Here is a 22,758-nt window from a genome sequence, read left to right as displayed (position 1 = left end):
TTCAGGAAAATTCTCCCTCTCCCAACTGTATATAATTTTTCAGCTGTTTGTGTATGTCCTTGTTCATTTTCCCTCTGAAGGGAGAGCTCTGCTTCTAAACTCGAGCGATGTAGGTTGAGGTCACACGCCAGGCACTGCGTTCCTGACCTTCTGTCTCTGCCACACGAGTTGTGTGAGGAGTATCAAGTATTTAGAGAGAATTCTAGAAGTCAAACCCCAGGATTAGCATGTTCCAAAAAAACCTGGTTTGATGTTGCATATTTTCCCCCGTGCTAGAAGTACACTGTATGTTAAGGAATTTTTTGATGATGCGTAAATCACGCTGCTCAATCTGGAGCTGGGAGTTCAGTTCAGGCTGGAGGTTTGATTTTGCAATAAAGACAATATTCAAGTTTAGGGTTTAAAAAAACAGCAGAAATGTTGCATTTCACCTCAAGTTTTTATTGATAATTCAATTGTCCTCTGCTTACAGAAGCCCATTTTATGTCCCCTAAAATAATGATATCAAGCATTTAATGTGAGGGCCTTATCCTGAAGCTGCTGAGTGATTCTCTGACTTTGGCCTTGTTTGGACTTCCTGCCTGTTTTTCCTCACTAAGGAGGTGGAATCACTCTGCTTGGGCAGCTGTTGGTTCCTACCTAATTAACTGCTGTTGATTAAATTCATTCCAATTTGACAAAGCTATTTGGAGATTTTATTTACAGTGGTGTCTGCATAGAAGAGACTCATTCACTTCCTCCAGGAGAAGTGAGAACAGCTGAGGTACAGCCCAGATCTCTGGGAAATAAGGCTTTGTTTGGTCCTTGATAATCCATCAAATCCCAGAATTTGTGTTGGAAGAGACCTTAAAGCTCATCTCATTCTGCCCCTGCCCCCTTCCACTAGCCCAGGTCCCTCAGAGCCCCATCTTTCATCTTGCTTTTATTTATCCATGTGTTAAATAAAGATTTGTGTGCTGGGCAATACAAATTCCTTCTTAAACATTAGGAAATGAGCAGTTTTCTGCTACAATAAGATTTGACAAAGAACACTTAATTTGGAGTAGTCTGTTCGGTTTGGCTTCAGTGGGAGTTGGATGACACTTTTGTTTATAATTAAATTATTCAAGCTACTCAGAACGTTTTAAATTCTAAGAATAGGATGCTGGTAAATCCAGCTGTGCCAAGGATTTTACCTCTCTGTAATGCAATCCTCAGGCACATTCCTGATCTTGGAAAAGGACAGCGTAATCATCAATATCTACTGTGGAATTTAAGCTCATATTTATTATTATTTCTCTTTTTCCATGGCTCTCTCAGGAGGCCACACATAGGATGTGCATTCCTAGAAGGATTCTCTCATTTCTGTGTCTTTGGAGTCCTGGAAGAGCCTTCAGTGGCACAGGAGTTGTTAATGAAGGTGAAATTAATGGTCATTACCTCAACAGCTCTGGAAGCAGCAGCATGACCTTCTCCTTCTAATGGAAACAACAAAGCAACTTCAGCTTTTAATTAAAATCGCATTAAATGGTGAAAACCAGTTTTTCTCACATCTTAATGGTAATGGCTTCATACAGCCCATCTTCTGAGGCATAAAAAAAGGTGTTGGGAGAGCTTCTCCTGTGGTGAAACTAATGCTAAAACCTGCATTTTTACTGAAAATACTTAATTAAAGGCAGGACATGAAATTTGAAATTTAAGAAGTTACTGAAGGATAACAAGTATGTAATTCAGGACTAAAAAAAACCCCAAGAAACCCCAAGAAGGTGCATTTTAACTACTGATTTTTGCCTCCTGGCAAATTCCTTCTGCAGCCTGAAGGGAGCTGGTTCAGGGGGGTTGGACATTCCTGTGTCTGCTGCCTGCAGATTGAGAGAGGGATGTGAGAAATGTGCAGAAATGCTCAGCTGTTCCTCGTGCCTTCAGAATGCCCTGCAACATCTGGGAATTTCTGAAATTTTCAGCTCATTTTGCTGCCATCTTAAACAGGGGCATGCAAGACTTTAGGAAAGAATTTAAAGTAAATGGCTTGCTTATCCCATTTAGGCCCACATAGCCCTTAAATGAAATGGGATAAAAATTGGCACTTTAGGGAAGAAAATAGGAGTGATTCACATGTATTCCTAGAAATCCAGCACATCCCTGCCCGTTTTACATACTGTCACCACTGTACTAATGACTAAATGGCAATTTTCTGGTGCATGTCATGCTCAGGAGGCTTTTACAGCTGGTTAGTTGTTAGCTGGTGTATGTTCCTTCTTTTAACAGTTTATTCCTAAATCCTCCCATTTTCCAAAGCACGTTTTTCATTTCCATCTGCCTCTCCATTTAGATGAATTCTTGCCTCCAAAAGCTGAGGGTAATAGGCTTAAAGTACAATAATTTTCTCAATAGGTAGCTGGAGTTTTTAGAGGTATCTGAATATACAAGTGAAAAATGGTGTCATCTCTCACAGATTTTTGGGTCCAGACCTGCAAATTTCTGGGTATTTAAAATAAATCTGAGGTTTCTTGCTTGCCTTTGATGTCAGCATTAGAATTCTCACTGGGGGCTTTTCTCTGTAGACATGGGAGGCTGTGATTTTGGAAAGAACCAGACTGCAGCAGGGAAAAAACACCAAATACTGTAGGGCTGGAGAAATGGGTTATCTTGGGAATTGGAAATAATAAATAAATGAAATTGTGGTGGTGAAGCTGGGGAGGGACTGGAGTGACAGGGCAAGGGGGGTTGGTTTCAGACTGAAGGGAGAATTGGTTTGGAATGGATTTTGGGAAGGAATTCTTGGCTGGGAGGGTGGGAGACCCTGGCACAGGTGCCCAGAGAAGCTGTGGCTGCCCCTGGATCCCTGGAAGTGCCCAAGGCCAGGCTGGACAGAGCTTGGAGCAGTGGAAGATGTCCCTGCCATGGCAGGGGTGGCACTGGATGAGCTTTAAGGTCCCTTCCCACCCAAACCATTCCATGATTCCATTATATGAAAGAACAAATCTGAGCCGAGTCAAAGCTGTGGAATTCTGTCCATCAGTTGGGTTATTTTGGGGTTGTTTGAAGGAAGTTTTGTTCTTGTGTTTAGTGACAGCTTAATGGAGTTTTGATAAATGGTGAACGTTGGAAAACACCAGAGCAGAGCCTGATGCTGGGACATGGATGAAGAGATTGGAAAGCTGGTGGGGAAGGGAAGCATCTGGAGCTTCTTGGATTGGTTTTAGGGAATAAATTGGGACTGAAATCTCATTTGTGGATTGCAGACAGTGGGAACTGGGAGAAGTTGGAGGGTGATACTGCCCCAAACCCGTATGAACGTGGTCCCTTGTGCTTCCCTAGAGCATTCCATGGAATTGTGGATCTGATCCATATGGTTCATCTGTTCCTTTGTGCCACACAAGTAGAGGGGACAAATAGTCAACTTTGGCATTGTTTAGGCGCTTTGAATTTTCATTTCTAATTTGATTTTCTCTTGTTCTTTTAAGCTGGGGAGTCACAGGCTGTAATTATGCGAGACAATGCTTTTGATTAAAGTAAATTTTCTTTCTTGGGTGCCCAGAAATGCTAAGCTAAAAGGTTAATGTTTCATTTGCTTTCTGGCTTGTTCTTTTATCTCTCCCTGGAAAAAAGGAGGAGAGGAACTTGCTGTGCTGCACGACTTCCCTGCCTGGAGTGGATGCATTTCATCAGTGGAGGGAGTGGGTGCTATTTTTAACCATCACTCAGAGGGGCAGCCCTGCTAAAATTACATCATTAATATCCCCAGCTGAAAGGAAATGGCAGAAAACACAACAGGGCCTTTGGAGTTCCTCCCTATTGTGTTTTCCACTCCTGGGGGTGAATTATTCCAGGTGTATCATTCCAGCAGAGTTGTTTACAGTCAGCCCTTGTGAACAAGCCTGAGGAAAAGTGTAGTAAGTGAATTTGTCTGCAAAAGCAGCAGGTATGAAATAGCTCTTAGTGGTTTGGAGAGCTGCTAGTTTGTGTTCCTTCCTGTCCCTGTCATTAAAGAGTGCAGGGATTTGCTGGATCTCCAACTATTGCAAAATAAGATGGGGCCCCAGAATTTTAAACATTATTTTTTGCTAGAAGTGGGGTTTCTTTCATTCTGTAGGCCATGCTAAAGAATCTGCTGGCAAGTCTGGAGATTCAGAGCTTCAGGGCTTGGAGGTTTTTAGTGGATGGGGTCTGGTCTTTCCATTCTTTTCAGCTCCATTTCTGGGCATTCTCATTGCCCTGGCAAATATTCATAAAATTTCCTTTGGGCTTTTCCCTCCTGTATTTGCTTCATAGATGTGTTAGAGTTGTCCAGTGGTTGTGTGGTGTCTCCAGATCAGTTTAACTGCTGAATTAGAACTTTGCTTCTGTCTCTCTGAATCACTGCTCAGATCTTGTCTGGGATCCAGAGAGAAGGAGCAATGAGTTGTACGGAAACAGAAAAGGGAACAAGAATATTAAAGCCTGAGAACAGACATGAAAATTGCCACAAAAGGGGAACCTCACAGAAGTGGCTGTGCAGGGATATTTGTTCCTCACTGAACTGAGTACTTGAATGCATTTGTGGCTCTTGTCTGTACTCAAGGATTTTTCTATTCCACATGAGTCCCTTAGTCTGGTGTTTTTACATAGCATGCTAAGAGAATTTTTGTTGTTGTTAACAAGGCTATAATTCCTTAGAAAATAAAAATTGAAGCTGCTATAAAATGACTTTGTCCTTGCTGCTCCTGCTTGTTATTGCAGCCTTAGTCATGAGTTTCCAGTGCTGAGCCTGATCTCAAAAATGCAGCAAACAGCACGTGCTTATTTACAGGAGCATTAAACCCTGCTGGCCCAGAGCAGCCCTTCCAAAGCAGGCAAGCTGCTCGCTTCATCTGCCTCGGAGACTGAAACGCTGCATTTTCTGTGCACTTGGAATCTCTTCACTCCTTTGGGTAGGGGCAGGAATCCTTGGAGCCATCTGATCCGGGGCTGTGGTGCTTTAGCACCAGCTGCCCTTCGAGCCAGGGCACGGTGGCTGAGCAGCTGCGGCCTCGTCCCCTCCCTCTGGGCCGCAGCCATGGCGATATATGGTTACAAACTGCGCCCTCAGGCTGCAAAACAAACCCCCCTGTGCTGGGAGAAATGTGTAGTTCTAGATGGAGCCCTCAGCTCCTGCTCCCTGCTCTCAAGTTTAAATCGTGCCGGGCAAATCCTCGTCGGATGCAGTTGGGATTGGGTTTATGCACTGAGGACTGGTTTAACAGAGCAGCAGTGGGTTATGATTAGCCAAGTGGTCTTAAATTAGCTTCATGAAGTGAATAAAATCTTGGGTGACAAAGGAAAACTAATGGGTAGTGGCAGCTTTAGCTCAGTTCCCGTTTTCCTCACCTCCAGCAGAGGTGGTTTGTGGTTCGTTCAAGCTGCACCCAGAGGTGCTCTCATTTCCTGGCTGTTGCTGTGAGACTTGATTTGTCCCCTGGTATTTAGGACACTGCTTCAAGCTTCAAACCCCAGCTCGGGTCCCCAGCTGTGGTGACCACCTGAATGTGTCATTTTTTTCCCCGTTCTGGTTTCCTTTCTGAGGTTTGAATCCTCCCTCTGAGCTCAGGGCAGGCTGCTCTGTGCAGACCTCAGACTTCAAAGCCTTCAGCTGAACTGGGTTGGTTCCTCGGTGATATCTGGGATTTAGGGAAGTCTGGATTTCTGGGCTTTGCTGCACTTCAGCAAAAACCCCAAAGTTTTCCATGGAAAACTGACTTTGCCTGTGTAATTTTGTAAGTGAATACAACTTTTCAGATCAGAATTAATCATGAGGCTCACCTTGGGTTTGAGGGGGCTCAGGGAATTTTATGTGCCAGAGAAAATCCTTTCTGGGGAAAAGCAGGAGATTTCTCTATCATGAGCAAAGCTCCTCTCAAGAATGAGAAACAAAGCCAACATTTTGTTTAAAAATGCTCTAAGAATAGTAAATAAAATAAGCACTCCATCAGATAAAACCAGACTAAATATACAACTGCATCTTGCTTACCCAGGAAGTAAAATTATTTATATCTAAAGTTGAACATTTCTCTTGATTTCAGAGATGTTTTTGTTAGATAAATTCAACACAGACAGCCTGCTTATTTAAATTGCCTGGACAAGGCTGGATGTTAATGGTTACTGAAGCTGCCCTTCACCCCAGAGTTTGAGATTTGGTCACTTCTGCAGGAATTCTCTTCCATGTTTCTGAGCTAACTGGGAGAAGGAAAATGAGGCACTGAGCAAATGAGGTCCAGAGCTGCATTCAAAACTTCACACTTCTCATTGTATGAGAATACTTGATTAGCTGCAGTTCTGAGTGGAATTGGGCAGAAAATAGAGAGTGCAGATGAAATTCCTGCAGTCCTTTAAAAATGCAGCCCACAAGGCACAAAATCCGAGCACTGTGACTGGTATCCCTGAATTTGTTTAGGATACCTTTAAACCCTCAGCATTGCACATATTTACCTAAAATCATGCTTGGAATTGCCGTGGTATCAAACCCCATCCTTCAGGATTCCTTTTTCCCTGCGTTCTGCCTGATGTCCCAAAGAGCTGCATCTCTGCTTGGTCAGAGCTGTTGGAATTAAGGAATATATTGCTGGGTTGTCCCTGATACCAAACTCTTGCAGCCTTTCCTGGCTTGTACCACAAAATTTTCTGCCCAGAGCAAAATCCACATTTCAGCAGCAGATCCTGGTGGATGTTCCCAGGCCCAGCACCTGCCCAGTGTCAGTGCTCAAATTTAGGAGCTGTTTCCCAAATCCAGCCAATCCAGCAGCCCTTTCTGGGCACTTCATTCTGCAGAAGCCTTTTCTGGCCTCAGAAAAGAGGAAAAAAAAATAAAAAAAGGCAACTCATCAGGCAGTTGTGTGCTCAGTGGCCATGGCAGGAGGGAGCAGGGATGCAAAGTGCTCCTGGCCTCAAGGATTTGGGATGAAAACCCTTCAAAACCAGTGTTTGAAGCCATGTCTCCATTTTTTTTTCAGAGCAGCTGAGTGGTTCTTCAGGGTTTTACATTTTTCTGTCCAGATGGGAGTTTTCTCCAGCCTCCAGCACAGGCACTTTGGGGTTTAGGGAAGGTTTTGAATCCAGGGAAGTTGCACAACCCATCTTTAGGATGATTGACTTTTGTGGTTGGCTGAAGTGCTGACAGGATCATTCAGGATTACTCCAAAAATGTATGAATTCAGTTAAAAGCTGAGATATACTGGCATTTTTTATTTTTTAATGCCTGGTTTGGAATAACATAAGAAGGTCACTTAGTTGGCAGCTTAAGTCAGCCAAAGTGAGGAAATAGCAGGGCCATGAAACCTCCTGGTTTGATTGGGGTGAGTGATACAATCCCAGCGTGTTATTGCTTCCTCTGGGCTGCCAAAACTCAGCTCATGGCCTTGCTTTTTAAAAAAAGTAATTATTTCCTGTGGAATATTGCACTTCATAGGCTCCAGCCTTGCTCTTCAATGAAAGCAGGATTGATTTGTCACCTGAACTCAGGGATGTGTTGGTTTGGATCTTAAATATTCTGTATGTTGGAAGAACCCTCATTTCTCACACAGGAAAATGCCAGAGCTGAGAGCATTTTCCTCTGCTGACAGAAAGTTTTCATTATGTCCATGAAACTTTAATTTCCAGGGTTTTCCTGTTGAGGAGCAGCCAGCCAGAAGACTTTCTTGCTAACTAGTAAAACTGTTCTGTTTGCTTACAAGTTTTTTCCCCTGCTGCACTTTTCCTTTTCCATGGAAAAACTGTTGTCTGCTCATCCACTTTTAGTTTTAAAGGATACCAGCAAAAAACTGGATGGTGGATGCTGTTATGAGGCTGAGCAGGATCCAGATGAGTCCAGCTCAAATTGTATCTTCCCTTTTCTGTAGAAATCATTTTAAATCTAAATATTTATATTTTTTCAATCTAAACATTCAATTTAAGTATTTCTTAGCAAGCAGCAGCTTCATATTCGCAGAAAGTATTTGGGATCACTTCAGTGTCCCAATTAGGCTTCTTCACACGGTGTTTTCTCCATCCATAACCCCTGCAGGATGTGAAAACAGGTTAATATCTTTATAAATTATCCTTCTGGAGAGGTCTGAGATGTCACTTCTCACTAGTTCATAACAAATTTCATTTTCACATGACAACTCAATGCAATGAACTGCAGAGAGAATTCCTCCATCTATTCCTACATTTGACTTTTCCTACATTTGACTTTTACTTTTGAAGTAGCAAAATCAGGTGATTTTCAAGAAGAAACATTTGTTTCTTCGCCTGTTTTCCCTCTCTTTTAAGGGAATATTTGAAACACTCTGGATGCTGTTGAGTGGGAGCATTTTCCCCTCTGGTATCTCTATAGACAAAGCTCATGGCTCATCAGTTGAGTTAATTACGCCTTTTAATTGTTGGCTGTGGTTCCATTTCAGGGTGTATTTGATGTTTTCTGCCTCCCCAGCAGCAGAGAGCCCCTCCTGCTCTCCTGCAGCTGGACTCTGGCCCATCAGCTGATGCAGACTCAATATCTCTGGGCAGGAGTGGTTTGTGCAGGAGTTAATGTGTCCTGGAACACTCCAGGGTGTGTTTTTGCTGGCTGTGGGACAGAGCAGAGTTCAAGCTGAATGCTTTCAGTGCCATCCTCTCCAGATTTGGGGGGTTCAGAGCCTGCTGGGTGCAAGGTTGGAGGTTTGAAGTGAGGCTTTGGGATGCTTTTCCTGGGAAATCTTCCTCTGAAGTCGTCTCGGGGACAGCTCAGCAGTGCCAGCTCTTTCTTGGCTTTAGTGACAGAGCTCTTAGAAGATAATATTGTCATTCTGTGGTTTGTTAAAGGAGTTTTAGTAAATAAACACAATCTGAGCTCCTGGGGTGTGATCCCCATCCCTGGAGGTGTGCAGGGAATAACTGGATGTGGCACTCTGGGCTGGGGATCAGTCACAGGCTGGATTTGATGACCTTGGAGCTCTTTTCCAGCCAAAACAATCCCAGTTCTTGGCACCCTAAAGATGCTGATCATCTTTAGATCTCAGTTCTCATCCTACAGAACCTAATACTTAATTCTGCAGGTTTTCCTCAGGCCTCCGTTATTCCAGTAAAAGAATAAGTTTTGAGAAGCAGGGGACAGGGAAATCAAATTTAGTGATGAGAAAACATAGCCCTTGTGTGTTTCTGCAGAAGAGGATCAGTGTGTGTGCTGGGAACAAGAGGCTACCCTGAATTTTTTCTTTCCTTATCATAGCCTGGATAAAGATCTTTATTAGATTTAAAAACTGAAAGCAGGAGAAAACAGCCAAGAAAACCCCCTCTTTTAAGCTGATACTTACAAGCAGTCAAAAAACCCAAACAAAAACCCCCAAACCCCTTTAGTTTCTGGTGTTTTGTTGCCATGAATGTGCTTTCCTCATAGCAAATAAACTCTTTTCTCTGTTTTCCTTCCCTCCTGCCTGTATATATGGGAATGTAAATCCTGGTGGGGTTGTGGGGAGCCTCTGTGGGATTTTGTTCCCAGATTTTTGGCATCTGATGGGCAGCAGGGGTTGGGCAATGCTGCTTTGGAAGGATTTCTTCAGCACAAAGAGGAGGTGCCATGTGCAAGTGGTGCTGCTGCATTTCTTCCCCCTTCTGTGCAAACAGGGATGTGGAAAGGATTTTAGGAGTTCCCTTTGTTCCACTTTTTTCTGCACAAACTCAGTTGCTTGTCATGGTGTTTGATGCCTCTTTCCATGAATGAAAATGTAATAAATCTTTTAGTGCAGAGGCATCATTTGTGATTATGGCCTCCTATAGAAAAGATTTTACTTAAGTTTGGGTTTTTCCAGCTTAAAAATAACTTGCAGCCTTTGTGCTGTTTTTGGTCAAGTATCACAAAACAAGATGTTCAACCCAGTTTTAGGAGACTCAGATTTTGGCACCTGGAGAGTGGCATTTCCATGCTCCATCCCACACAAACTGATCCTGCATCCAGGGCTCTAATCAGAGGAAATCCCCTAGGCCTGGAGTGGTGAAATACTGAATTTCATGGAAAAGGACTGGGCCACAGTCAACACTCCTGATTTATCTAGAATTATTTTACTTTTTCAGTTAGAGGAGCACAAAATTCTCCGTTTGGACTGAGGCACTGATCTGTCCAATCCTTTCATTGAGATAGATCCAGAAGTTGTAAAGAGGGAATTATAAAAAGATGAATATCCCATGGGATATTGAGGTGGCTTCCCAAAATCTCTTCTGCCCCCACATCCAGTGCAGGTTTTACCCTGACCTTGACCAGCCAGGAATGCCAAATCCTGAGGGGTTGGAATGGGCCTTTTCCTTTGTGTAGCTGCTGACATTTTGGGAAGAGGAGGAGATCCAAGCTCCTGCTTTTTTGGAGGGGGAGCCCAGAAATCCAGAGGATTTAACACCTGGTCACAGGCAGAGGGAGGGAATTGTGTGTCCCTTCACAGAAACACTGAACTGAGCAGATGAGAAATGCTCCAATATCAGCCAAAAGGGTGAAAATCCCCGGCTGGAATAGGAGAACAGACCTTATAAAACATCTTGGAGCTCCCTGGCTGTGTTTTCCCTGGATGCTGGGGCAGGGGTGGGAGGCAGTGTTGGAAAAGGAGTCGAGATGACGTCGCTCCTGTCCTGGCTGTGATCCCTGGCTGTGCTGGAGTATTCCACACTCAGGCTTCCATGCTGGATACAATGAAATATACTGCAAAACTGCATGGAAAATGCTTCTCTCGTGTTTAAAGAAAGCAGCAAATAGTAATAATAATTTTAAAAAACCCTTAAGGGAGGATGTCAGAGATACTGGGAGCACTGAGGGTGCCACAGCCCTGCTGGAGCTTCTCCTCCAGCCCTGAGCTTCTCCAACCCCCTTTGTTCTCCTCTCCCCCTTTCCTGGGGATCTCATCCAGCTGTTTCACTTACCTGCTGGAATTTCCCAGATATTTATGGGTAAATCTCCAGGGCAAAAAGCCTTGTGTGCCCCTTTGCCAGTGCAGATATTCTCTGGGAATCTCCTGAATTATAGAAACTTTAACTTCTTGTATCCCCTGGGTTGGGAAGTTGGAGTTTTGCTGAATTCAGCATCCTGAAAAACCATCAGTATCATGTGTCCTTAATTCTGTACAAAGGTTTTTCTGCTCCTGGACTCATTTATTGGGATACTGAGTAGAGTCAGCTCTTTGAGCTTTTGAGAGTAAAAGCAGTAAATAAAAATCCCTCTTTTTTTTTCCCTTTGTACTTGGTGGATGTCACCTTTTCTTCTGGAGCTCTGTATCACTGATTGAATAAAGTTAAGCTTCAGGGTAGGTTTAGAAAGGTTATTTTAATAAAACCAACCAGAAGTTAAACAACACAGAGAGTGGGTGAGAGGCCACAGAACACAAACATACAACTTGATAAATTAAACAAGATTTCTTTAGGCAGGTGATATTTTTCATGGTATTTTAGCTAGCTGGAAGAAAATTCCTGGAGCTCTTTGTGTAATATTAGGAATGATCCTGCAGGACACTGAACTGCATTTCCTGCTCTAGAGCAGACCTAATCTTACAAGATCAGTGCAAAAATCTTTACCTGAAGGTCCATTTTTCTAATTGCAGTCCTTTTCCATGGATAAATGCACTGCAGAGGATTTTATTCACTGGGCAGGTTCAGTGCAGACCTGGAGCAGGAAAAGGTTGTGGCACTGTCAGCACCACAAAATCCAGGGCTGATTTAAGGTTTGTTATTAACCCACGGAGTAAAACAGGAATAGCCTGATTTGATGTCTCTGGGTAATCCAATTCTGCTGGAATTGCTGGAGATGAAAAATGAATGACTGGAAGAGATGAGATTTGAATCCTTTAGAAATGCCAAACGATAAGAGCAGTTGCAGAAAAGTGATGCTGGCTTTGCTATAAACAACAAATGTTGCATAACGCTGGCTGTGTTTTTCAAAACCAGATGTTGCAGCAGTTGACACCAGGATTTCTGCAAGATATTTGCTCATCCTTCAGCTGCTTCACCACATTCCCCCTCTCAATACCCGTTTTACACATTCTTTCTCATTACAATCCTGTAGTACTCACAATTCCAATCAATATTCAGTGTATTTTAGCTGTGATCACAACTCAGGGGCCCAGAATTCTCTTAAAGAAGCACACTGAGGTAGATTTTCTTTTAAATTAACCTTCTGCATGTTCAGATCTTCATGTTCAAACCTTCATGCCACTAAATATTGTCTGGGTGGCTCAGCCATGTCTGGCGAGCAGATTCATCCCTGTGGTGCTCAGCATGTGGCACAAAATCATTTCAGAAGCGTGAGAGAAACCCAGCGAAATCTTTTTGAAAGGAACAAACCTCTCCAAAAAGCAGAATGTGCAGCAGAAAGCAGTAAGTAATGAATTGACATTATTCACAAGCCCAGGGATTGATGTAATTGTAATTGGGAATTACATGGAGGAGGAACAGTCGAGAGGATCAGGACAGGAATGTTCATTTTCTCCTTGTGCAGACAGGCACAAACATCTGTAGAGCTGAATTTAGGGGCTCTCAAAATTTCCACTGCAAATATGACTCAAACAAGAGATTTTTAAGCAGCCAAGAGCCAGGTGGCAACATCTGTAACTGAACAGGACCTGCTGTGCCCCCCTGGACCCCACCTGCAGGGCTGCATCCAGCTCAGGGGGAGAGAAAATGCTGGAATGAGAGCAGAGGAGGCCACGGAGCTGCTCCAAGGGCTGGGAGAGCTGGGGGGGCTCACCTGGAGAAGGGGAAGCTCCAGGGAGAGCTCAGAGCCCTTCCAGGACCTGAAGGGGCTCCAGGAGAGCTGGAGAGGGACTGGGGACAAGGGCTGGAGGGACAGGACACAGGGAATGGCTCCCACTGCCAGAGAGTGGATTTAGATGGGATTTTGGTGAGGAATTCCTCCCTGGGAGGGTGGGCAGGCCCTGCACAGGTCCCAGAGAAGCTGTGGCTGCTCCTGGATCCCTGGAATGTCCAAGGCCAGGCTGGACAGGGCTGGGAGCAGCCTGGGATGGTGGAAGGTGTTGGGGTTGGAACTGGGTTGGCTTTAAGGTCCTTTCCAGCCCAAACCACTGCGGGATTCTCTGGGGACACAATAAAACATTAAAAGGCCACAACAAAACCTTCAGGCCACAACTGGTGGGAAACAGAGGGAGCTCAAGCTCCAGGTGGGCAGAGGGTGGCCTTGGGTGGAGCCTCCCTGGGGACAGGGACAAGGGAGGTGACACAGGCCAGGTCCCTGTTGCAATGGTGCTCTGGTACTTGGAGGAAGTTCCTTGTGATAAGCATTGGTCTGAGTCTTACTGGTAATAAAAAACCAAAAAATTAACAGAAAATTAATAATAAATAGTCCTGAAAAACAAAAAAATTAATAATAAATAGTCCTGAAAACAGAGAAACAGCTTGTAAATGGTGATTCTCTATAAATAAAGCGACAGAACTCTGGGCTCTGCTTGTTAGGACTGCTCAGTGAAAACACACCGTGCATAGCACGTGTCCCTCCAGGCACCTGTCACTCAGGTAAGATTTTAATGACTCTGGGTTGAGATAATTCTGCTTTTATAGTTTTAAGCCAGTGTAAATTGGCTTTTTGTAAGAAAAATCCATTTGTGTTTCCCCATGAGTGCAGTCAGAAGGCAGCAGGAATTTATGACAGACTAGAAAGTCAATGAAATAAAGGTTTTTTCATGGTGAATTTCTGATCTGGGCGTCTTGGGAAGTGGGAGTCTCCAAGAATTCAGCACATCAAATATCTGATATGTAAGATGGTGTTTTCAGAGGCAGTGGCCTGTCCTGGCATTCCATCCTTTCCACACTCAAATCCTGGTTTTACTTACACCTTATTCTGATGGAGGCTGAAATTTTCTGTGGAGCTGCAGGAAGGGAGGAGTCAGGATGTCAACAGAGCCATGGAACCACACTGAACTTGTAAAACCAGGCCCTGAAAACACAGAGACCTTTTCCTCATCCCAGTTTCCCTGGGAGGGAGGGTGTTTATTCCTTGATGTCATTAAGATAATTCCATGTGTGTGTAGTGTGTTATTACAGCGATGAGTGGGGTGAGAAGAGCTTTGCCAGGAGTGGATTATTTGGGTTGAAAGTGCTTGGAATGAAGCTTTCCCAAGGCTGGAAGTGAAAACAGCATGAAATGAGGGCACCACTTCATGGAACTGGCACCTGGAACAGCTCCACAGGTCATGGGATGCTCTCACAGCAAGGCCTGGCACTTCCCAAAGTCACCACTTCTGCCTCTGTTTAGGAATATCCTCCTCATCCTTCTTCTCTCTTTGTTTCTCCACAGTGAGTGTTGAAAAAGTGGAATTAAAGGGGCTGGCACACAAGAAGAATGAAAGAAATGTTGAGTATTCCTTTGAGGTAAGTTTGGGTTTCCTTTCCTGTGAAGGAAGGGAGGGTAATAACTAAAGAGGAGTTAAGGAAATTTTCAAACTTTATTGTTGGATCCCAAAAATCCTTTGTGAAAGCAGAGCTCTTTTGGGACTGATAGTTTTTAATCAATTATTTGAAAGACTTTCAAAGTCTGCCAGACTTTTCAGACTTCAATCCCCACTTTTGGTATGTGGGGATTGACAAAAAAAAAAAGTCATTTTAATGCAGGAAATTTTGGCAGTGTTTATTTAGGGGGAAATATGATGCCACACTTACAGGATGCTGTCCATATCTATATCCAGTGTCCATTCTTCTGCTGGAATGCAGAAGCCAGAGAGAATTTAAATGTTAATCTGTTCAAAGAACAGTGTGTGCTGGAAGGAGGCAGGGAGGGAGCCAGTGGGATGTGGTTCCAAAAGGTTGGAGGGCTTGAGGAATTCTTCAGGGCTTGAGGAAAACCTTGTGGAGCAAGAGCTGGGGGGACTTGACTGGAAGGGGACTTTCACAGTGGTCTAAATGGTCTTTTTTGTTAAAAAGCATTTCCAAAGGTTCTGCTGAAGGGATGAGTTCATCCCTGAAACCCCGGGGGAATGTCAGGGATGAGCTGGGCTGAGGAGCTGACACACTGCTCTTCTCCCAAGCGTTCCAAAATTTGGGATGCACAGCCCAGAAAACATCTTTGGTTTGTTTAATGAGCCCAAAGTGGGGGTGAGAAAAGGAGAACACAAAAGGAAGCAGGTGGGAGAATCCAAATTATCCACAATTTCACCAGGTTATTCCTTAAACTCCCAGCCAGGGCAATCTGCTGGGATTGTTGGCAGCGTTAACCTCGGCAGGACTGGATTCATGGAGAATGTCCCGAATTTCCTGAATCCCCAATTGTTCCAAATGTCATCAATCACAGACAGGCTTTTTCCAAGGGCTTTTCAAACTCTGTATGAAGCCTGCAGTTGTCTCCACTCCAATTAAGATCTCGTGAAACTTCTTTTCCTATTACAAATTTTTCTATAAATAACAGAAATTACTGTACCCAGTGTTTGCCTCAACAGCTTGAACTGAAGGAAGAGCAGAAACTTCAGCTGAGCTGATAAATTGCTGTTTGCTGGGTTAAAAACCCAGTTATGGAATGGTTTTATTCTGTTCAGGAGCTTGGGAATAGCAGGCAATGGATGGAGCAGTTTAGTGTTTGCACTGCTATTGTTTCCCCCATTTGCAGTTCACATTATTGTTTTATAAGTGTGGAAAATTCAAGTTAAAACAGAACTCATGGCGATTGTTGGGTTAGTACAGAACTAAAAAAAAAGGAGAATATTTCCTGTTCTTTCTGAAATTCTTTGTGAATTTTAAAAAATGTTTATTTACCACAAACTTAAAAAAACCCCAACCCACAAACTTGGTAAAACCACTCAAGTTTTTCTGTCTTCTTTCTCTTCCCCCCTCGTTTTTTTTTTGTGTAACAGCTCTGCTGAGAGGAAATTCCACCCTTATGTAATATATTTTGAAATCCTCTCCTCTCCCCACTCTTTTTGGCAGCTTTTGGATGGCTGGAAAAACTTTGTGTATGTTTGGAGTTGTCATTGAAACTAATGTCATGTGAGAGGCTGCTCTGTGATCCCCACACATCCTCCCAGACTCCTCCAGTGAAGATTTTGGATCCATAGGGATTCATCCCTGGCCTGTCTCGTGGTGATTTTCCTCAAGCCAAGAAATCCTGATTTTTGGCTTGGTTAAACCTCATCTCCCAAGCAATAAATGCTTCAATATCCAAGGATGTTGTGGCTTGTTTGTGTGGGAAGAGATGCTGAATATTCCCTTTTTTTAGGGTATGGAGAAGATGGAGTCTGGAGCAGGAGCTGCAGGTTTCGTTGGGAAGGTTCTGCCTGGTTTTTTGCTGCCATTCCCAGTTTCTGGTGGCATATGGAGTTGATTAATTAGCAATAGGCAGCCTTGTGTGAGGGGAGCCGTTCTTGTTGGAAAGCAGATCCTCCAAACCAGCTGTTTTCTTTAACAATAATGAGGGGAAAAAATTCCATTACTCCATGGTTGCTTGCTTAACTCTGGGTGTCTGCAGTGTGTAAGGGCTGTGTAAACTCTGAGGGGCTTTTCCAAGCAGCCAGAGGAGTTGTTAATGTGAAACCAGCAGGAATTGGGCAGCAGTTTTGTCCTTGTGCACAAAAAAAAAAGTGTTTCCTTATTGATGTCACCCATCACGACATCTGTGAGGGACAGTTGATGCCATTTACTGAATTTTGAGGAACCAAATTCAATTAATTACTAAAGCAAATCCTTCTTGCTCCTCCCCAAGGTCCTGTGGTCTGATTCTTCGGTGACGTTGGTAACCAAATCTTCTGCTGAAGTGACTGAATTTATATCAAAGGTAAAGATAAGAAAAACACTTTGAAAGTGAAAAAATATTTTGTCCCTCTGTCTAATTTTGTTCAATGATACTTTTCGAAAAGTGCCGAGATAATTCAGATTGAATTTCAGCAAATATTTGATTTGTAACTGGCAGTGGCTTGAATCTCATAGAAATAACAAGACTTCTTTTCACTTTTAATTTGTCATATCCTCCCCCTTTAGCTGTCTCAGCTATATCCAGAAGAAAACTTGGAGAAATTCATTCCCTGCTTAGCTGGTCCAGATTCATTTTACCTGGAACGGAACCACATGGACCTGGAATCAGACCTGAGGTATGCTGGGATTCTGTGGGGGTTTTATCCTGACACTTGGCTTCTTTCACCAAGAAAAAGAAAAAAAACAGGGAATAGAAATATTATCTCCATAATCTAAATTACTTCAAAGAAATTAGAGCCTGATCCTAAGCTTTTTTCCTTGGTGTTCCATTAATTCCGGTGCATAACAATTTTTCAGGAATTCTTTCTTCAGAAATGCAGATGGTAATAATATTCTGTGTTAAGCTTCCTGGAGAATTGATATTTCCTCATTCCTTGTGAAGAACAAATAGAGGATCACTGGCTTTGCAAAAGTTTGTTTTGGACTCAAAAATAACCAGAATTGCTTAAAACAACTGCTCAAAACTCAGGGAAAAAATAGAAGCCTGAATATTCACCCGTCTGTATTGAGGAATGGGTTGTGGAGATTGTTTTTCCCTTTCACAGTTTTTATTTTCTCAGTTGTTTTAGGTTGTCATGATGTTTATTTTCCTTTAATTTTAAAATTTAGGTATGTATTTAGATATTATTAAGTGATTATGTTTTTGGAAGCCTTTAAGAACTAAGAAATTTTTGAAGCCTTAGCTTGTACCTCCTCAAATTATCCCAAATCATCTGGCCATTATTTAATATAATATATAATATATTTTAAATACCATAATCTGTGGCAGATCACATCAGGTTTATCTTTCTAAATCTGATTTTCCTAGGAAAATTTGGAGTGACTTCAATTCTTTTCAGCTACTGCTGTCTTTATCTACGCAAAATGAGATTATTATAATATTAATATTATTCTGATCTTAATATGATATTATTATAAAATTCAATGACACTTTAAAATATTAATTAACTTTATTAGAGCTTCTCCTTTACACTTTTTTCCCCTAAACCACGGTGGATTTTGGTTTTCCATAGGCAGCAGCCAGCAGGTGCATGCCTGGATTGTTTCTCATGGCAAGCAGCGTTCCCATTCCCTTGTTGTGCTCCAGGTTTTTGGGAGGCTGCAGGGAAATTTGTGTGTGGCTGTTTGGGAACAACAGCCTCTGCAAATCTGGGTTAATGGAGCAGCAACTGCACTGCCAGAGCTCGGGGAAGGAGCTGCTCCCTGGTGCTGCTCAGCTGGGAAATTCAGCACCAAACTCGGGGGTTTCCAGCTGGGAAACAACTCTGGGTGTGTGGAGGTGCAAAGTTTTGGGAGATTGGCATTTTTTCATGGAATCTCAGAGTGGTTTGGGTTGGGAAGGAACTCAAAGCTCAGCCTGTTCCACCCCTGCCATGGCAGGGACACCTCCCACTGTCCCAGGCTGCTCCCAGCCCTGTCCAGCCTGGCCTGGGACACTGCCAGGGATGCAGGGGCAGCCACAGCTGCTCTGGGCACCTGTGCCAGGGCCTGCCCACCCTCCCAGGGAAGGATTTCTCCCTGATATCCTGTCTAAATCCACCCCCTTCCAGCTCAAAGCCGTCCCTCCTTGTCCTGTCCCTCCACCCCTTGTCCCAGTCCCCTCTCCAGGCTCCCACACTGGAAAGCTGCTGGAGGGGCTCTCCCCTTAGAGAGGCACAGGGAAAACGTGACAGAAGCTTTTCCCTAAACTGCCAGACTCTGCATCTGCTGTTTATCTCCAAGAGGAGGGAATTCAATAACAGATCCATCTCTATTCTATATTCCTCAGGTTCCTGCATTTCAAAGGCAATTTTCAGGTTTACATTTGAACATTTTCTGCCTTAGAAGTGTTCAGGGTTCCTGAATGAGGCATCTTTGCTGAAACATTCACCAGAGTGAAAACAACCCAGGGGTAACAAGGTTTTGTATTAAGAATAAGAATATCCATAAATTTCCAGAATTCAGAATTTAATGGTGTGTTTCAGCTTTTAAATTTCCAATCTGATTTCCAAGTGTGTTGTCCAGAGTGCAATCCTGATGGATTTGGGAGGCTCTAACAGGGCAGAGGCTTTGTTTGCTGCAGGTACCTGGCCCCGTTCCCCTCCCATGTGGTGAAAAACGACCACGTCAGGAAGTTCTTCAGCACTTCATCTCCCTCACAGCAACTTCAGAGCTCAAGTGAGTTGAAATGAAGTTTAAAAAGTTGTGGGTTTTTTTTGTACTGCATTTCACAAACTGATGCCATTTGTGACTCTGTTCCTTATTTCCAGATCCTGGCAACCCCTCCTTGTATAAAGTAGGAACTACGCTGGGGACATCTGGAAGGTGAAATATTTATCTTGTTTACAAATCATTCTCTTAAGAGGCAATTTTCATGTCCTCCAACAAAACCCAGCCCCCCTGCAAGGAGTCAGTATTGTGGCTTCCTTTGCCACTTCCATATGGAAAGATTAAAAATTTCCATAGGATTATATTTGGACATCTTTACTTCTTTTTAATAATGCAAAGGCCGTTCTGTCAAACCATTTTAAATCGCAGAGAGGAAGCGGATATTTAGTATCTGTGATTATTGAAGGAAATTATTGAAGGGAAATTCTGTAAGGGGAAGATCAGCTTCACCCTTTGCCAGAAGTGCCCCGTTTCACTGAGCTGTGGAACGGGGCAGGTACAAATCCATACCTGGGCTCTAACGGGATGGTTCTTCCCACAATCCCGATTTCTGTGGTCACAGCAGCTGAGCTCTGGGTGACACAGCTTCCAACCCAAGCCTGTTGCTCTTTTCCAGACCTATCTGTGGGGTGGCTGGAATTCAGTCTTCCCAGAACCACGTCCAGCACTCGGCTGCTGCCCCCGTGTCTCTGCCCCACTGCTCCCACTCCGGAGGCGCCGGCTCCTCGCTGGGCTACCGCTCGCAGATGGAAGCCTCCTCCCCTGCCATGCTGATGTCTTCCAGCCCTCAGACCCCTCAGACACAGGAGCAGAACGGGATCCTGGACTGGCTCAGGAAGCTGCGCTTGCACAAGTATTACCCTGTCTTCAAACAGCTCACCATGGAAAAGGTAGGGCAGGAAATGGGGGGAAGCAGCTTTGGAATCATCCTGGTGTTCTCCAGGCTGGGAACATCTGCTCTGAGGATCACACGGGTTCCTGGCACGTGCTGGGGAGGTTTTCACTTTGTGAAAGCAATAATGGATTGATGAAAAGCCTCCTGCTGTTTTCACTCTGCTCTGTCCAGGGCTGTCCAACAGCTGCTGCTTCTCCCAGGTTTCCTCGTGGAATGCTTGGAGATCCAGCTGCCTTAGAGCCCTGCCTGGCTCCCTGCACATCCCTTTGAGATACCTCAATATGTTGGGTTCTCTTGATTTCTGCATCTTGGTTGATTTTTCTCCTCTAATATTTGGTTATTCTCATTTTAAGAAATAGATTTTCAGAGACTCATGCCATGAATATGAACATGAGTGAGTGGGGTTTGTTTCCTGCAGAAATTCCTGTGGAAAAATCTCTTACGTCTTTGCATTGTAAGAGTCCCAAATAAGAGCTGTGTGTGCTGGGATTTATCTAAACAAGGGTTTTGAGCATTTTCCCAGCTCCAGTGGGAGATTCTTTGTCCTCTGTCTTTTGGCCTGGAACGCCCTCCAGTGGAGGAAGGGCTTGGGCTGAGCTTTGTGCTGCTCCTGGAATATTTTATGGATTTAATTTCAGTCTCTTACCAGAGTCTTCTGATTTCATTTTCTTCATTATAAGAAGGGAAATATACTGGGGTTTTTTTCTTTAATAAAGTAGTAAAACTCTGTATTCTGGTATATTTTTAAAAAGCAAATATTATTATGCATACTTCATTGACTTTCATTTTAATTACATTATGATATAAATGTCTGTATCTATCTCTATATTTTATTATTAAATTTACTATTGGTGTATATTTTCCACTGCACTTCCGTGGTAAATGACACACTGGGAAAACTGGATTGATTTTCTAAGATCCTTCAATTCACTGATAGCACCAAGTTCTATTTTAATTTAATTCTAATATGTACACGAGTTATTTCATCTTTATTGTGACTGGTTAATACAAGCGCACTCCTAATTAAATTAAATCTGCAGGTGTTCTTTCTTTCATGCCAGTCCCCCACACTTTCCTTTTACACTGTAATTGAAAACTGGAGTAGAGAGTTTCTTTGAATTTAAAAATTATTTTAAAGTTGGCTTTTGGAATTGCTCTTCACTGACAATGGCAATAAGAATGTTCCAGGTTATAAAACTAAACTTGTTTTTTCTTTCCAAGTTTCTGAGTCTTACTGAGGAAGATCTGAATAAGTTTGAGTCCCTCACCATGGGAGCAAAGAAGAAGCTCAAGACCCAACTAGAGCTGGAGAAGTAAGTGAGGGCTGGGGGAACTTTTTTTAAAGTCAAAAATTGCAAATTTTACAGTGGTTTTTGCTTCCCAGACCACAAACCTACCATGATTCCCCCCTGAAGATATGGATGATTATTATCTCCATTACTAAACAATATTTAGTACTTTCTGGTTTACTGCTGCCCCTTCAGGGTTGTGATAAGAATACCAGATTTTTAAATTTACAAAATGCACATATTGTGTTTAGGTTTCTTTAAACTTGTGTCACAGTTATTGCAAAGATCTTTGGCTTTCCATCCACTTGACATCGATGGGAGCTGTTGGGTTTGCAGGCCCAGGGGATGCACTCCCAAATTAAAGCCATTTTTTCCTGGGAAGTGACAATTTTTTGGCTTCAGACCATGTGGATGGAGCACAGGAGCTGCCTCTGTCCCACGGTGACCCCAGGCAGCTGTGACAGCCCTTGGGGACACTGATGCAACAGATTGTCCTGGCTTTTGCATCTCCACTTACAGGGAAGTGTTTTTTATTCTGTGCCTTAAAAAGCAGTTAGGAATCCGAGTCTGTGCCCATTTATCAGAGCTCCTTGGCAGCATTTTCCAGCAATCTTAAGTTTTTCCAGAGTTTGTTTGGAAAAGGAAAACTTGGGACTGTGTTTGTTTTCTCTTTGGGTTTGGTGTGCAGGGCTGGGTTTGGGATGTGCTGACATAAAATGTGGTAGAATTTTAGAGTTTACTCAGGGTTTGGTGATGTTTTACCCTGCACAAATAAGAGCTTAGTGTTTTAATTAGATGGCAAATAGTCCAACCCTAACTGCTGGCAGTTATGTGATTTCCAAGTGGGTTCTTCAATGGGCTTTGTCTGCTTTGGCTTCATTCACAAACTGATTTATTTGTGGTTGTGTTTAGCCAGTATCTGTCTCCTCACGCTTCTCTCCATCACCCTGTAGGGAGAAATCAGAGAAACGGTGCCTCAACCCCTCCACCCCCTCCTCAGTGACCAGCAGTGGGGTGGCCAGGGTGCCCCCCACCTCCCACGTGGGGCCCATCCAGGGCATCCGGGGCAACCACGCCGCAGGTAAGGGGAGCAGGGGACACTGCTGTGCTCAGCTGGGCCTCACAGGGCTCAGCTCATTCCTCTGCTGCTTCTTCCCCAAGCTGTATCTTCCCAAAGCTTAATGGGGAGCAAGCAAAAAGTGTGATTTTGGTGATTGTTGGGGGCAATAAAAAGTGATTTTTTCCGTGCTGTGCTGGGAATGGGCAGCTGCTCTGGTCGGGCTGTTCCAGCTCTGATGTATCCCTGTAAATCCTGAGCATGGCTGCGTCCTCCTGAGGTGCCATCAACGTCACCTCGTGTCCCCTGTCCCTGCAGAGCTGCGAGTGGACGTGGACCAGCCAGCCCACGCCCTGCCCCGGGAGGGCAGCTCCTCCGAGTACTCCAGCTCCAGCTCCAGCCCCATGGGGATCCAGGCACGGGAGGAGAGCTCGGACAGCGCCGAGGAGAACGAGAGACGTAAGCAGAGCCCC

The 22,758-nt window shown here is 43.8% G+C and overlaps 1 protein-coding gene across 1 annotated transcript in view; it reads left to right on the top strand.

The window, feature by feature from the left end:
• ZCCHC14 (zinc finger CCHC-type containing 14) overlaps positions 1-22,758 on the top strand; it is a 48,253-nt gene that overhangs the window by 18,421 nt on the left and 7,074 nt on the right. Inside the window, exons 3-11 of the mRNA XM_063410968.1 lie at positions 14,237-14,310; positions 16,628-16,699; positions 16,903-17,012; positions 18,959-19,053; positions 19,146-19,200; positions 19,661-19,934; positions 21,161-21,252; positions 22,182-22,309; positions 22,604-22,744. Of these exons, the coding sequence (XP_063267038.1) occupies positions 14,237-14,310; positions 16,628-16,699; positions 16,903-17,012; positions 18,959-19,053; positions 19,146-19,200; positions 19,661-19,934; positions 21,161-21,252; positions 22,182-22,309; positions 22,604-22,744 (1,041 nt within the window). The remainder of the gene's footprint in view (positions 1-14,236; positions 14,311-16,627; positions 16,700-16,902; positions 17,013-18,958; positions 19,054-19,145; positions 19,201-19,660; positions 19,935-21,160; positions 21,253-22,181; positions 22,310-22,603; positions 22,745-22,758) is intronic.

This window comes from Prinia subflava, chromosome 13, assembly GCF_021018805.1.
Source record: "Prinia subflava isolate CZ2003 ecotype Zambia chromosome 13, Cam_Psub_1.2, whole genome shotgun sequence".
In the NCBI taxonomy this organism is placed as follows: Eukaryota; Metazoa; Chordata; class Aves; order Passeriformes; family Cisticolidae; genus Prinia; species Prinia subflava.
The sequence above is the reverse complement of the archived record's forward strand: the minus strand, read 5'-3'. Positions and strand labels throughout refer to the sequence as shown.